Source organism: Pezoporus wallicus, unplaced genomic scaffold (assembly GCF_028554395.1).
Source record: "Pezoporus wallicus isolate ANWC-B61680 ecotype Strahan unplaced genomic scaffold, APGP_CSIRO_Pwel_v1 contig_8542, whole genome shotgun sequence".
Classification (NCBI taxonomy): Eukaryota; Metazoa; Chordata; class Aves; order Psittaciformes; family Psittacidae; genus Pezoporus; species Pezoporus wallicus.
Window position 1 is genome coordinate 3,596,177 of NW_026640148.1, and position 14,838 is coordinate 3,611,014.

The 14,838-nt window shown below is 41.1% G+C and overlaps 1 protein-coding gene across 1 annotated transcript in view; it reads left to right on the forward strand.

The window, feature by feature from the left end:
- The first annotated feature begins 2,841 nt into the window (after positions 1–2,841).
- The window catches only part of IL17RD (interleukin 17 receptor D), a 47,982-nt gene continuing 35,985 nt past the window's right edge, over positions 2,842–14,838 (forward strand). The window contains exon 1 of the mRNA XM_057417709.1: positions 2,842–3,068. Within this exon, the coding sequence (XP_057273692.1) occupies positions 2,937–3,068 (132 nt within the window). The 5' untranslated portion in view covers positions 2,842–2,936. The remainder of the gene's footprint in view (positions 3,069–14,838) is intronic.

Here is a 14,838-nt window from a genome sequence, read left to right on the forward strand (position 1 = left end):
TCCAAGTCTAAGAAGGAATTTTGCTGAGTCACAGAAAAATACGGTAAGTAAATTTTAACCATATTATCAGACCTTTTTATTACATGAGTTTTCATGTTTTTATAGGAGCTGCTGTGTTCTCACTGTCCCTTCCATCTGGGAACAGCTGCTAAGAGAAGGGAAGAAAAAAAACGGTTTTTAGCTTTAAGCAAAAAAGGTAGAGTGACAACCAAAACCAGCTGTAGAATGCATGATATTGATACCCATGACTTTTGGATATTACACATTCTATACTATTTGGAAACAAGAGACTGTTGTAAGAAGGACAAAAGAGCCTACAGAAAAGCAGAGTCCCCACAACCACTTCTGCCCTTCCATTAGCTAGCAGCATTTTGGAGAATCTAGCTAAAAATGTTAACTGCTGTCATCTGATTCCCACCTCTCCCCTACTCTTTCCCACAAAAAATTGCAATGGAAATTATTCTGAATGCATGCTAAGCAATGAAATACTGTGTTCAGTCAGTTCATTCATGTCAGTTAAGTTAGACATTGGTGGCAGTATGGAGATAATTCTTTTCAGATGTGTCATTTTGGTTTTAGCTTAACTATGGGGAAAGAGGCATCAGCGATGTTTTTGTCAGCATCTTTGCTCTGTGCTTGTAAGTTGAGGTCTCAGTAAGTAAGACTTATAATTTAGCCGCTTTCTGGGTGCTGCCAGTGTGATCAGTGGTATCAAAGAGTTCTGCAGTTATTCTGCTCCCTGGGAAATGTCACTCTTCAGTCTGTCTTTGTTTATATTAAAATCATTGTAGGCTAATGCAGCAGCAGCACAGATAATGCTAATTTTCCTGAGTTCTCACTTAAAAGTTTCAGCTTCTCCAGCAGCCTCGGTCTCTGCTAAAAGAAAAGCCAAACTGATTTCCCCGTAATTTAGATCTGTTTGCATATCAATAGCAATGTGTTCAGCAAAAAGTCATTGTTTGTCACAGGTGGTTGTGGGCAGCAGAGGTATTATTGTCCTGTAAAGAAATTGTGTGTATGTCTTCCTTTCTTTAGCCATGATATAGTGTTGCTTTGTCCTTTGTAATGCATCAAAACACAAAAGGACCAGTTGCTCACAGATTTTATACAGCCTGACTTGGTTAAAAAAAAAAAAGCTTATATAGTTTCTAAGCCTTCTTGGTCAGTTGTAGGTAATGCAAGGGGACAGTAGAGCAGAAGTGGATGGTATACAGTGAAAAAATATCAGCTAGACTTTGATTCTGGTCTGGGACATACTTGGCCTCAGAAGACATCTATCTCACTGTAAAGTCAGTGAAATGCCACCTACAGAATGAGTAGTTTTAACATCCCTTTTTTCAGAATTCCAGCCTGCGGAGGAAATGGAAAATAAGCATCCCTTGTTCCCAGGGCCTTAAAAGGACTACAGTCTAATCTCCAATTTGTGCTGAAAAACGTGCAATGGCAAGAATTTCTTTTCATGTCACGAAGCAGGGCTACGGCCATCCAGAAGTCACAAACCTTTTTTCAAAGGTAACTGTGATTCATGGACTTCAGCAGCTGAGGAGAGCTTTATTGTGTTATTTTTGCAATAGTCACAAAGGATGGAAACCCCTTTGACAGGGGTAAAACCAGCACAGGTTTAAAAATTGCCAACTGGTCGTGTATCCTTTCAACTGATTGGCTTAGTGGTGTTTTCCCATACTATTGTAATCCAAACTATAGGGTCTTTTATAATACTGGATTTGCCAAATATCAAAAGTTTCAAAAATCATTGGAGTTGTGATGTGTAAAGGTGACGTATGATGAGGCCCTGAGCTACCTGATCTGAACCTGAAGTTAGGCCTACTTAGAGCAGATGGTTAGACCTAACAACACCCTGAGGTCCCTTCCAAGCTGAATTATGCTGTGGCTCTGTTATTCAGAAGAGCCTTGGGCTTCTCTCTCTTACCTGACTTGGAGAATTTCAGGTGAAGGGTTTGTACTTGATACAATTCACTGGCGTATCAGAGTAAGTTGCATTTGAAATCTATTAGAAATGTGATTTATTTTCTATTAAAAATGTTTTGGTCAAAGCATGTTAATGCCAAAATTAACGGTAGAGATGACAACTGAAAAAGCTGAAGTATTTATTGCTACATAGAGCTTCTGTTGCAATTTCTGCAACTGGAATTTTAAAACTAACAGAGGGGAGATGTAGATCAGATGTTAGGAAGCTCTTCTCTAGGAGGGTGCTGAGGTGCTGGCACAGGTTCTCCAGTGTTCAAGGCCAGGTTGGATGGGGCTTCCAACAACCCGGACTAGTGAAAGGTGTCCCTGCCCGTGGCAAGGGTTGGAACTGGATGAGCTTTAAGATTCCTTCCAACCCAAACCATTCTGTGATTCTGTGATAGTATATTCCTCCATCTTGTCTGGCTTTAGTTAATGCATTACTCTTTAGTTGTGAAAGATCTATGATTTTTGGCCAGTGGCCCTGATGGTGCTGCATACTTGGGCTGTACCACTATGAAGATCACCCCAGACAGTGAAGTGCCACCGATCCTTTCCTCCTCGTGAGAAGCCCAAACCCATAGGTTTCTGTGATCTGTACCCAGCGCTGCTGGGTGTGACGGGATCAGTAACACAGTATCGCACGGGCGAAGAGGAGGCCGGGGGCGGCCGATCAGGTGCTGGTGCCCCCGTTATGCTGCGGAGGGGACACAAGCCCGCTGAGGTCTGGCGGAGAGGGCCCCCGTGTACGGAGCGCTGCCGGGCGCGGAGCACACGTGGAGGTGCGCCGGCAGGCGCTGGTGCCGCCGAGCCCCCGGCCGGGGCCGGGGAGGGGCCGTCCCGCGGGGGGCGGTGGGGCCGGGCCGGGCACAGGCGGGGAGGAGCCCCCCGCCCCGGCCGGTAGCGCGCATGCACACAGCGGCGGCAGTGGCCCCTGAGCCCCGGTGGTGTGGGGCTTGCTGCGTGCCATGGCAGCGGGGTTGGAGCTCGGCTCTCTCCTCTTCGCCCTTGTCGCCTCTTTCGGTGGCCACCAGCCCGCTGGGGCCGCTGGAGGAGCCAGCGGCAGGAGGGGGGCAGCAGCCGAAGCCTGCGGAGGGAGGGTGAGTGGAGCGGAGCGGAGCGCTGTTGCTGCTCGGTCCCCCGCTCAGGCAGCCGCGTTCGCGGGGTGCGGTGTGTTAGGGGGGTGCCGAGAGCTGCCGGGCGCTGACCGGGGAGCGCCGCTGGGGGTGGGCACGGCCCCGTGGGGCAGCGGGCTGCTACCGCGGGGAAAGTGCCCTCGGCCACTGATAAAGCTGCCCCGGGGCGCTGCGTCTGGCAGTTCGTTAACTTGCGGCCCGGAGAGAGGGTGGCATGTCCCGGGAAGGGAATTGTGCGGGTGTCTCGCCCGGGGGTGGGAGGCAGTCCACAACCAGGGAGGGCCAAAAAGTCACTCGACAGGTCCTTCGCCACCAGCTTTCGCCTTCCTTAGGTCGACCTGCGCTGCGAGGAGGATAAAAGCGATCTCTTGGGCTTTGTTATTTTAATGATGCGAGGCCGGCTTGGGGTCTTAGCTTCGGGCCTGATCATTATACAGAGGATGTAGGAAATTTGCGGGAGGGGGAAAGGGGGAGGAAGGTGATAAACGTTTTGTTACTTGGTCTTCGCCTTTTGTTCCTGTTTCTGGTGTGTTTTGCTGTCAGACTTTTCTTGTTTGCTGTCCCTGTTTTGTGTGTGTGTTTCTAAATAACTTTGAGATGTGGTTTTTTGTGTGTGCTCTTTTTTCTTTCCTTTCCGCCGATGTGTAGTTACAAGCGTAGTTGAAGCGTGGTGATCCAGGAACTAGAGGGAACAGAACTGACTTTCATTGCTTTTCCTTTTTGTTAGACTGTCACTAAGGATTTTCTTGGTCTTAGATCACCTCCTTCGAGAACGTTACAGCAACACGCAGCTCAGGAGTTTGTAGGGCATAGTTTAATAAGGCGAAAGCATTGGAAAATGTGTAAAAAAAAGTGTGGAAAACCAAACTTCAAATCGTGATAAAGCTTAAGACCTGAATCTTTGTGTTGGTTGGAACTCCTTTAAGGTTTACATTCCCCTGTTAGGTCTTTTTAACTGAGAATGAGGAATAAAATGTTTTGGCGCAGTGTGTCTATTGTATGTTTCACCAGATGTGGGCAGGATGCTGCACAGGCTCGTACCCACCGCTGTGCATGTTTCTGTCAAGTTTTGCATCAGCTATCAAGTAAATTATCGCTATTAAAAAGTTGTAACACTTGATTAGTGTATTTTGGCCTTTATAGAAATACTCGGATGCAGTTTGTATTGGATTTGGTTTTGCTTACATAATACAATTGTGTGTATGAAACCTGAATGTACTGCAGTACAATTATTTTAATTTAATTATTTTGGCTGTCTCTTAGATCAGCAAAAATCACACTTTCCAATTAGCTTAAGCCGCCCTTTGTCTGTATTCCTCACAACCTATGTAACAGTTTAGCTTATTAAATATTTGCATGTGTTTCTGGTTTTATTATATTTTCAGTTTCAAGTTCAGACTTCCCTCACCAATTTATTAGGTATCTTGACTGTTTAGTTTTAACTTCATAGTCTGATTTTGTAATACCAGTCTGTCTTATGATTGTCTTCAAAACTAGGGCCGGGCAGCATTTGTTAGAGTAATGACTGCAGGATGGTACCCATTGTCTCAGTTATGTGCTATTTATCTTGGTCTGCATGTAAGTTTTGAGTAGACTTGACATACTATTAAATGACTGATGGCCCCTCTAACACATTGTCTGCTCTGGAGCAGGGTTGCCTTTGAAGTAGTACCCTGTAGGAAGTAAAGAGACTATTTGCTCTATTAAAATTCCTTGGTATTTCCTCTGTTTAACCACAGGCCACTTCCCCTCTGCCACTCTAAACACTGCAGGGACACTGACTGATTGAAAAGACACAAGCCCTGAAGTGATTGTATCCTATTCAAATAGATACTCTTATTGCAGGTTATTTATAGGTAGTGTCTAATTAATGTATGTTAAGGGCATGAATAAATCTTAACCTTCCTTATACAGAAAGTAAAAATGTCTAGATTGCATTAAATGAAACAGTTGAATTGAGGTAATTCTCAGTGGCATAAATAAACAATCTAGAAAAGTATCAGTTAACCTTTACTAGTTGTTTAAGGAGAAATAAGATGTAAGTAGCTGGGTGTTTGTATGTAGATTTAGAAACACAAGTTGGATACTTTCCGCTGCCAAAACTATGACTGTGTGGTGCTCTTCCCACCCAAACGAGTTTTTATTGTTTGAATGTTGTTTTTGAAAATCTGTGTTTCACCCTGGTACATTAATGCAGTAATACTCATCTTCATTTCACTCTACAAAATACAGGTTTAAGTTTCCTCAGTATTTTGTAGGAGTAAAAGCTTGACTTGATGAGAATGTTTTACTGAACTATGATTGAAAGAATGTGGTGAGGAAGTATTTGGTGTTTTGGTTCATAGCTTCTGACAGCATTGTTAATAATGTTTTCAAAGCTAAAGTGTTCAGAGATGTGTTTTTTTAAACCACTTCCATTGTATTAATCACTTTCTCTAGTAATATTCTGGCATTTGTCTTGCAAGATCAACATATGTTTGCAGCAGGAAAGAAGTTAACAGCAGGATGAGTAACTTAACGTTACTGTTGCGGAGAATTATCAGTGATTTCAGCGGGCCCAGGGTTTTAGAATTTGGATTGACTTTCCTACATCTGGGATTTCTTTCATTGATGTTTAACAGAAATTTTAATGTATTCCTACATTGAATGTTATTTCAGATTAAGGTTCACTTGAAGCAGAATAGTATTGCAAAGTAGCTTTCCATATGGATAGGCTTTCCATATGCATGGCCGTACTACATCATATGCATACCTTTATCCAGAAAAAATAAATCAGGGAAGGGCCCCTTTTAATCTAGAATAAGTATGTCCACATGGGAAGCTCTTCTGGAAAAGCAGTCTCTGAATTTTTTTCATGCTATAAACAAGCCATAAAGTGTACAGAGAAGACAGACGGGGACTCTGATGAGTTGAATGTATTTCAGATTCATTTATTTGGTGTTAAACACATGAGCAACTTTACTCTCAAGTTGTTGTGTAGATTCTAATGGGACTGCACACATGAGTAATTTTTTTCATGTGTTTAATTCCTCTGAAGTTCCTGGCACTGAGCCATGTTCAGTATAAAGCTTAAATTTAATGAGACTGTAGGATGAAAAAGAATAAATAATACAGCATTTTAGCAGACACCCACCTTATTCCCCCCCATTAGCAGAGAGTTGTACTTTCCTTTGCTAAGCAAAGCTTATTTTATGTACTGGGGTTCTCTGTTCCTGAGCATTCTTCCCTGAAACTCTCCCTCTGTCATCTTTATTTAAGTAGCTTGCTATTTCCTTTTCTGTTTCAGAGCAGACTCTGAAGACCACCATTTCCTACCGTTCCACTGTCAGGAGCATTGCCTGTCTCTTTATTCTTTAGCCTCATGCTGCTATGTCCCTACATTTATCCCGTCAGGCATCCCTCCCAGAACACACTTATTCTTTACAGGATTTTCTAAGCACAGAGCTAGGTCATACTGAAATAATTTTCCCAACTAAATACATGTTTTGGGAACTTTATTTAGGAGGAAAAATACCCTGTAAAATGATAAGAGATAATTTACCAAAGTTTAAATTTCTCCCCTTTTTTAATTATTATTTTCTAACAGTTAAAATCAGATTTTCTCTTGCAGAGTAGTTACAAATTGTAAAGGGTATTGAGTGGAACGCAGACCTAAGTTGAAGCATGGTGGAAGGTGTTAATGTTTGCCATCAGGGTGTTCTTTAATCTGACACTTCCAGAGTTGGCTGAAAGCTCTGCAGACCAGATGCCAGCAGTTCTGTATTCTCCATTTTTTATGAGTTTTTAGAATCAGTAGATTTCTCTCCTTTGGCCTATGGAAGAATGTGATAGTCTTTCAGAATTGATTCGATGTGTCATTTAAAGCATAGTGTGTTTCTCTGATTGGATACAGTGCAGTATGTTGAGTGCAAGGCTTTGCAAGCATGGTCAGTCATGCAGGTAGGCATCTGTATCACTTTTGTTTAGCTTAAAATTTGGCTTCAAGCTCATTCCAGGTTTGGTGATTTTTAAGTTTCATTTATCAAGTAATGTAGTAGAGAATGTGACCCTATTTTTACTGCAGTGTCAGAAAGTACTGATGACCATCTACCTATTCAAGTTGACTTAAAAATGCACAAAGTGTTTATTTAGCTTACTTAGTGCTTATTTAGATGATTCTATGATTCTGTGAATGTTTCCTCAGGAGCTCCGGGGCTATGCAGTTTAAATACTGGGTTTTCAGAAATCATATTCAGACACAGCACCTAGAGAACAAAATAATAGAAGCATTAGCCTGCTTATGCAACTGAAACTAGCTCTCAGTGTTAGCAAAATGTCTATTCCCTTGCATGTTTCTGTGGAATTGGGGAATTTGAATGTGATTCTAATTCATAGGCTGTTGACTTATGATCTAGTTGAAAATGCCCCTGCTCATTGCAGAGGGGTTGGACTAGATGATCTTTGAAGGTCCCTTCCAACCCAAACTGCTCTCTGATTCTGTGCCTTAACAAGGTCTCTGCAGCTGAAGTCTAAATAGGACTGTTACAGACCTGATTAATTTCCTCTCTAGATCATATCCCTTAGTTTAGATGTTGAAATCCACTCACTGCCTTACTTGCCCAAAAATCTGCTTTTGAGTAAGAGTAGTGACTGCTGTATCACACTTGGTAATCTAAAAACTTGAGACACTTATTTAAGAACAAGTTCTGCTTTAATAGATTAATACTTTATAGTCCACTGGTGAAAAGCTGTTAAGCTCATGATTAGATGATGCTGACTTTTCTGTAGTTAATTATTTGGTAATGTTAATATAACAAGGATGTTACTTAATTAAAACTGCAACATTTAAAGGGTGTTTAATAAGGACCAGCTGTCCTTTCCGACAGATCAGTCTAAAGATGATGAAACAAAGCTTTGATGTTAGCTTGCCTGCTTAATTCTGCTCTGAGGCTGAATTTTACCCGTAAATTCAGCATGCTTTTTTAGAAGCAAACAAGGTAAAAGGAGTGTGAAGCATTACCAGAGAACTATTAAACTTGAACACCATTTTTAAAAGTAAAAATACTTTTTTTATTTTTAATTGCTTTGGTTTTTACATTTACTGCTACCAGCACAGTGAAGTGTGTTTAAATGCAATTTTTTTCATGAAACTTTAGGTTAATGCTGATGCTTCTGTATCATGTGTTGTTCCTGGATTTAAAAATGAACATTATTCATAAATACATCACACCTAAAAAAGACATGAAAGTTATATTAAATACATGGATGTTTATTTATTGCATCCTTCTCCCTGTGTGAATTATCCAAAATCATCTTACGGAAGTGCACGTTATGGTGACTTAGAATAAGGAGCTATGGGTATGTCAGTATATATTAAATACTTAATTTTAGGTTATGGTAACGTGAGACATTATTTAAGGATCAAAATTTTAACGTGTAAACTTGAAAAGGGGTTTTATCCTTTCATGCATGTAATACTTTACAGTTGTTGCATTGTCCAGCTGTTTGGCTTCTCCAGCTCTTCTCAAGAGGAGTCACCCAAAAATTCTACATGGTTTTCTCATAAGGACTTTAACCAGATGTATACTTATTAAAGTAGCGAATACAGGCATATGTCAGTAAGGGATAGACTCACTTCTGTCGTCCTATTGCAATATTTATTTAACAAAAACTTAAATATCATCACTTCGATTATCCAGAATTCTGCCAGCCAAGCCAGGGTGTAAATGTGTGTTTTAACATGCTTGAATCTATTTTACTTAATAAATTGTACTTTCAACATCATATCTAAGATGACATTTCTGGATTTAAAAAAGTATTGGTGACCTACCTCTGTGGATTGGAGAAGATGCTCCTTATCAAATGGGTGCAGTGCTGTAAAACAAGCAGATGTGACTTTTGGAAGTGTGTCAAACCGTGTAGACAATAAATATTAAGGAAGAAAGTGCAGTTAAGAAATATTTCTTAATAAACTACAGTGGCTGTTCAGTTTTCTCTGGGTCTATGTATATCAAGTGTTCTACCTTGCAGATTAGTTCTTGTTTACCACCAAAACTCAGGAGATTCTCACTAAACCTATTTCTAATGAATATATAAATTCTTCATGCTGTATTTTGTAAAGTTCATAAATATCTTATAACTGCAGGTTCTTAACTGGGTTTGGTTTCAGCCTATCAGCAGTGTTTTTACATCTGACTTCAACCACTTTGAGCATAGACTTTTTTGGTTGGTCGTGTGGATAGATAAGGGCCTGAGTTTTGTTTTTGAAAAGGGGTTGGAGTAATCCATTTTAGAGTGTTGAAGCATCAGTGAGTTTTTGCTGAGTCTTCTAGTAACACAGATTTCAGTGGGTCTCTTTGTCAAGCTTTCTGTCTTACAAATGGCTTTGCAGGCCACCTGGTACCTGGTGTGTTAACCCATCTGTTCATGGAGCCTGTTATCTTAGGTAGATCAGTCAAGTACCTTGGGAGATACTGTCCATATGCACTGTTTCTTGACTGAAGAATAGCAGTGGGCTTCTGGTTAATTTATGGTGTGGCTGCAGTGAAGAACATGATTCTGAGGAAACAAGCTTACTGTGATTTAATGGTACCCAGAGGAGCTGTTGGAAGTGAGTTTAGCTAAAGCCTGTCCAATAGAAAGAGCACTAAAAAGTGGAACATTTATGACAAGGCAGTTTAGAGCAGCTGCCAGTCCAGCAGTAACTGCCAGTCATACCTGTGTGGGGTTTGACTAAATTCTCATTCCTGCCCAAAGTACAGCGTTTAGATTTCTAAACACAGCAGGGTTGGAGGCAAAAGAGATGGAAAGAGCACCAGAGGGGCCTGTTATAGTAAAAACAGGACAAGATGAGGCACAGCTGATGGTTCTGGAGTAAGTTCTAGAGTTGGTCACCTGGGCAAGTCAAGTAGAGGGTGTTCTAAGAACACATTTCAGTTGAGGTTTTTTTTTTCCCTAAAAATAAAACTAAAAACCCAACAAACTTCAGGAACCTACTGAGGAAGCCTCACAGTAAGGAAATTTGCAGATTAACAAGAAGGGTTTTAGGTTAGTAACAATGTTCTAACAGGTAATACAAGCAATAGTACATGAAGCCACATGAACAAGTCACATCACTGTTTAGTCCTATCCCCTCTCACCACTGTGCAGATAGATTCTAAGAGCATGAGAGAAATTAAATGTGCAGGTAGGGATTTGTTCTTTCAAAGTTTGACTTGATGATTAAAAGTAATTAAAGCTTGGATTAGAGGTTTAGCAAGCACCAGCACACATTTCAGGAGATACTGTATTCTTTGGAATTTTATCTCACTTGAAGGCTTTTACAGTGTTATATCACCGCTGGCTTTGAAGAATTGTTCCAGACTTCCTGTTTATTACTATTCCTTGTACTGATAATAGTGCAAAAGTCCTGTGGGTGTACCAGAACACTGCCTCTTGGTACTCTCTTCTTGAAGCCTCATTCAGGTAGTAAGGGGATAGCAACAGGGAGTTAATTCTCTGGCTAGGCAGTGTCTGCATCCTAATTTGCTATCCCTTTCAGTGGTTACCCATATTTTTTTGCATTTCTTGGGTGTTGTGGATTTTTCACACATTCGAAACTCAAAATGCTGTGTTAGATTCTAGTAAAAGACACCTGTTAAGTGGCTGTTTCCATACTTTTTAAGCCCACTCCATTCATTGATAGGCTCTTTAGGCGGTAGGTGATGAATACCTTCAAACAGGTGGATGAATTCTTTGTATCGGCTTAGGAAAGTAGCTGCCAGAGCCATCCAGTACATTAAACCCTGCCTTTAACTTGAATTAAGCAATCCGTTAATGACCATAGATGAGTTCCTTCACTTAAAATAAGCAGGACAAAAGAGTTAAGTATGAAATAATTTTCTTAGTATGCTAGCAATAATTAGGGCTGGAATCATGGCTAGGAAACCCTTTTGAATAGGTTTAAGTAGAAATGAAATAAGAGTAATTTTGGTATCAACCTGCAGGTGTGCATGATGCAGAACTGAAGGGGTAGGGACTGCTTTCCTTTAGATGACCAAAGAATCCTTTCTCTGGCATTTCACTGGTATCTCTGTACCTCCAAAAAGCCATCAAGGCCTTTTGGGAAAGGGCCAGGCACTTCTAGGGCAGGTAGGAACTCAAAGACTAATAGCTCACCTACTGCATGAAAAACATTGATGCTGGCTACAAGACAAGTGAGCAGTGTTTTCAGTGAAGTGTCAAAATCTATCAGTAGTACATAAATGGATATTGAACATATGGAATATGTCAGCAATCTGTTAAATGCTTTAAATTAAAGTGAAATGGTTAACTTAAAGTTAAATGCTTTAAATCCGTTATTATGGTCCTTCTTCATGTTGCCTCAAGCTTAGAGCTGTAGATGCATGAGCACCCTTTTATGCATCTGGTCTTGGGCTGTTATTCAGCAAGACAGTAAATCTGGTTTTGAAGCACATCACTCATGCTGTTTATTCTGTATGTGCCCAAATCATAGACTCATAGAATAGTTGGGTTGGAAAGGACCTCAAGATCATCTAGTTCCACCCCCCCTGCTATGGGCAGGGATGCCTCACACTAAACCATGTTGCCCATTCTGTCCAACATAGAATCATAGAGTGTGAGAGCGTTGTCCTGCAAGATTTCATGGTCAGTCAGGTGTTATGCCTGTGCTTGGGGCCTGAAAGCCTAAACTCTGAAATGTATGTTCTCATTAATTCAGCAGAATTGGAGTTGTGTGCCCATGACTTATCTGAATCACATTTGTACCCCTTGGTGACCTGACAGTGTACAGAGGTGGCTGTGAAATGAGCTCTGTATTGACAGATGCACCTTCTTGTTGGCAGCATGGAGTCTGCAAGCCAGCAGCCTTTGAGTATGTCCCCGGACTTTTGCTTTTCCTTTACAAGTGCTGTACAGAGTATAACATGTCACAGGAATGCAGGGGTCATTGTAATGTCTTTGAGGGAAGCGCTGCTGAAATGCATTTGTCTGTTTTCTGTAACCTTTGTATTTTGATGATCTAACATGGGAAGTACAAGCTCCTTCAGTGCTGGAACCCTGGGCTGACAGAAACTCTAAGGGACAAATGGGAACATGCAGAGTTCAAAGGACTCCCAACTAAACCTGTTTATCAGGTCATAAGTTGCTATAATGGGTGGGTGCCATACTAACAACTAGACAACATCAGTCTGAGTCTTGAGACTGCTGTGTAGAGGAGATGATAAGCACACAGTTCGGCTTGGAACTGTACCTTCTGTGCTTAAAGGTTTCCAAAGAATTGATTTCTATCAATCTCTCTATATGAAATCCCTTATCTTACAAAATTGTATGTAATAACTGTTGCTATACCCACTCTAATAGGCAATGCTGGATTTTCGTCATGGTTGGTGGGCAGACTTGGATTTTAATTTCTGACCTTCCCTATGTTCTTCACTCTCCTATCAGTGGGAGGGACTAGATATTTCTGATCTTACTTCTGGCTACATTCAAATCCAACCAAGCAATCAGTGACTTCTCTGACTTTTTTTGTATACGGCTGTGGGAAAATTCCTGGTTGGCTGGCTATGAATTAATGAAAATCCTTAGAATGCTTCACTAATGATAGCTCCTGTGGCTTTAAAAATGCTATTCCCTTTTTTAATTTGAGGGAGGTCACAGAGGTTTACAAAAACTAAGAAAAGAAAACTTAACATCTGGTTGTGCTCTGTTGATGACTGCTTTTGTGTGAAGAAAAGTTATGGCGTCTCCTCAGCATCAAACACATTCAAGGTGATCCCTTCTAAGAACTCTTTGCAGGAATACTTTTCAAACTATGTTTTCTAATTAATTTTGCTTTGTATTTTCAAATGGAGGGGTTTAGTCCTCCATGGGAATCCTAAGCTCATAATATTGTCACTTAAAATGCACTCTACTTTATAAAATAAAGAGTTTTGTATTTGTAACATAATACTTATGTATGTTTCTTATATTTTCCTTTAAAGTTGTAGAATTCAAAACAAGCTCTTAGGTTAGATTCTAGGATTCATGAAAAGAGATTTTCTTTTGTGTTTGCATATCCATAGAAGTAGAGTTTTGTCTAGCTGCACACGGACTTCCAAAGAGTAATCTGATTGGTAAAAGTCCCCTTCATGATTTTAATTTTACAGGATACAAATTGTTTTTCTTTTCAATGCAGATTAAAACTGTGTGTGAATTTAGGTGTAATAGTGGAATGTTTAGTTCCAAACAGTAAATCTTCTAAATTGTTGACACTAGAAGCTGTCAGCTGCTCAGTTCAACATGTGTATTCCAGGTGTGACTGGCCTGGCATAAGAAAGCATTAAAAAATACAACTTTAGAGCCTTCTAGTAGTCACATTATCTTTTACGCAATGATTTCACAAACTGTATGCAGGCCTCTGTCATCTTCTTGTGGGCGCAACCCCCCAATCTGTTTCCTATTAAACATAGAATACTGAGGGGTTTGTTGAGTGGTGTTTTTCTTTGTGGGTTTTTTTTTGTTTCTGTTGTTTGTTGGTAAGAGCTAAAACCCGGCCTGTTAAAATCAGTGGCAAAACTTTGACTTCCATTCTGGTGGGATTTTGTCTTTTGCACCTCAAGTGGTTATGCTGTATTGTTACCCAGCACGCAGCAGCTGTGACTGTCCTCAGTGCCAAAGCTGTGTGCTTTGCACACTTGGAAATGAAACCTCTTCTCGCTTTGCTTATTTGCGTCTGTGGGAATATTACTGCCCACTAAACTGGGACAGCCGTTCAGAATGCTGCTCAATTCCAAAGTTAATCCCATGTGGAGAGTTTCTGGGTCAATATTCGCAGCGCAGGGCAGTGTTGCAGACAGTGGGACTAACTGTGGGAGCCAGGGAGCTGACTGCCAGAAGCAGGATAGCTGTGTTAGTGGGGCATCATACTTAGTTCAGAGCAGTTTGCTGGCATGGCAGCTGCTGATCCTTAGGGGCTTTCTTGATAATAGCTCTCTTCAGTCTGAGTGTGGCATAGGTGTGTTCTGCAACAGCCCACACAGCCTGTTGGTCATAGAGTAGGTAGTGCAGTGTAAAGTTACATCTTGGTTTATCACATAGTAATAACTTCTACAAAGAGGCCCTGAGGGATAGATTTTATTATATGTTTTTTAAATGCACCACAGTAACTTTGGGTACAGCTGTGCCCAGACAATTTCCCTGTCTGAGCTGTTCAGGTGCCAGTCTGTATCTTTGTCCCAAAGCCCTGGTAAAGCCTGCTTGCACTTCTTCATACTCCTCCAATTTCTCTGGAGATCAGTGTTATCTCCCTGCCTGGGCTTGCCCCTAATTATAGGCAGTAGTAGCAAAATGAGGATGGAAGTTGGAACCAGTAAATTGTGCAATTTACTCTGAGCATAAAGACTGCTCTGTCCGGATGAGCTTCAAATACGGTGTGGGAAGGGGGCGTTGCTGAACCACAAACCCTTTTAGCAAAGTTTTCAAGCTTGTGCTGGGCTTCTTTGCCTTGAAGTCTTAGGGATATGGGGTATAAATGGGTGATTCAAGTTCACCCTATAAGTGTGAACAGATCCTTAGAAGCTTGGAGTGGGATTCTGATAAAGAATGGAGTGCCCTAACTCCTATTAACTTTCAATGGGATTTGTTCTCTTTTGTGGCTCAGGGTGTAGTTACATTTTATGTTGACTCAGCGGTGAAGCTGGTTAGTGAAATTTTCACTCCCATCTGCTTCCTCCCACTTTGGTCTTGCTGTTTGCCCTTCCCTTCCCACCTGTTTTAA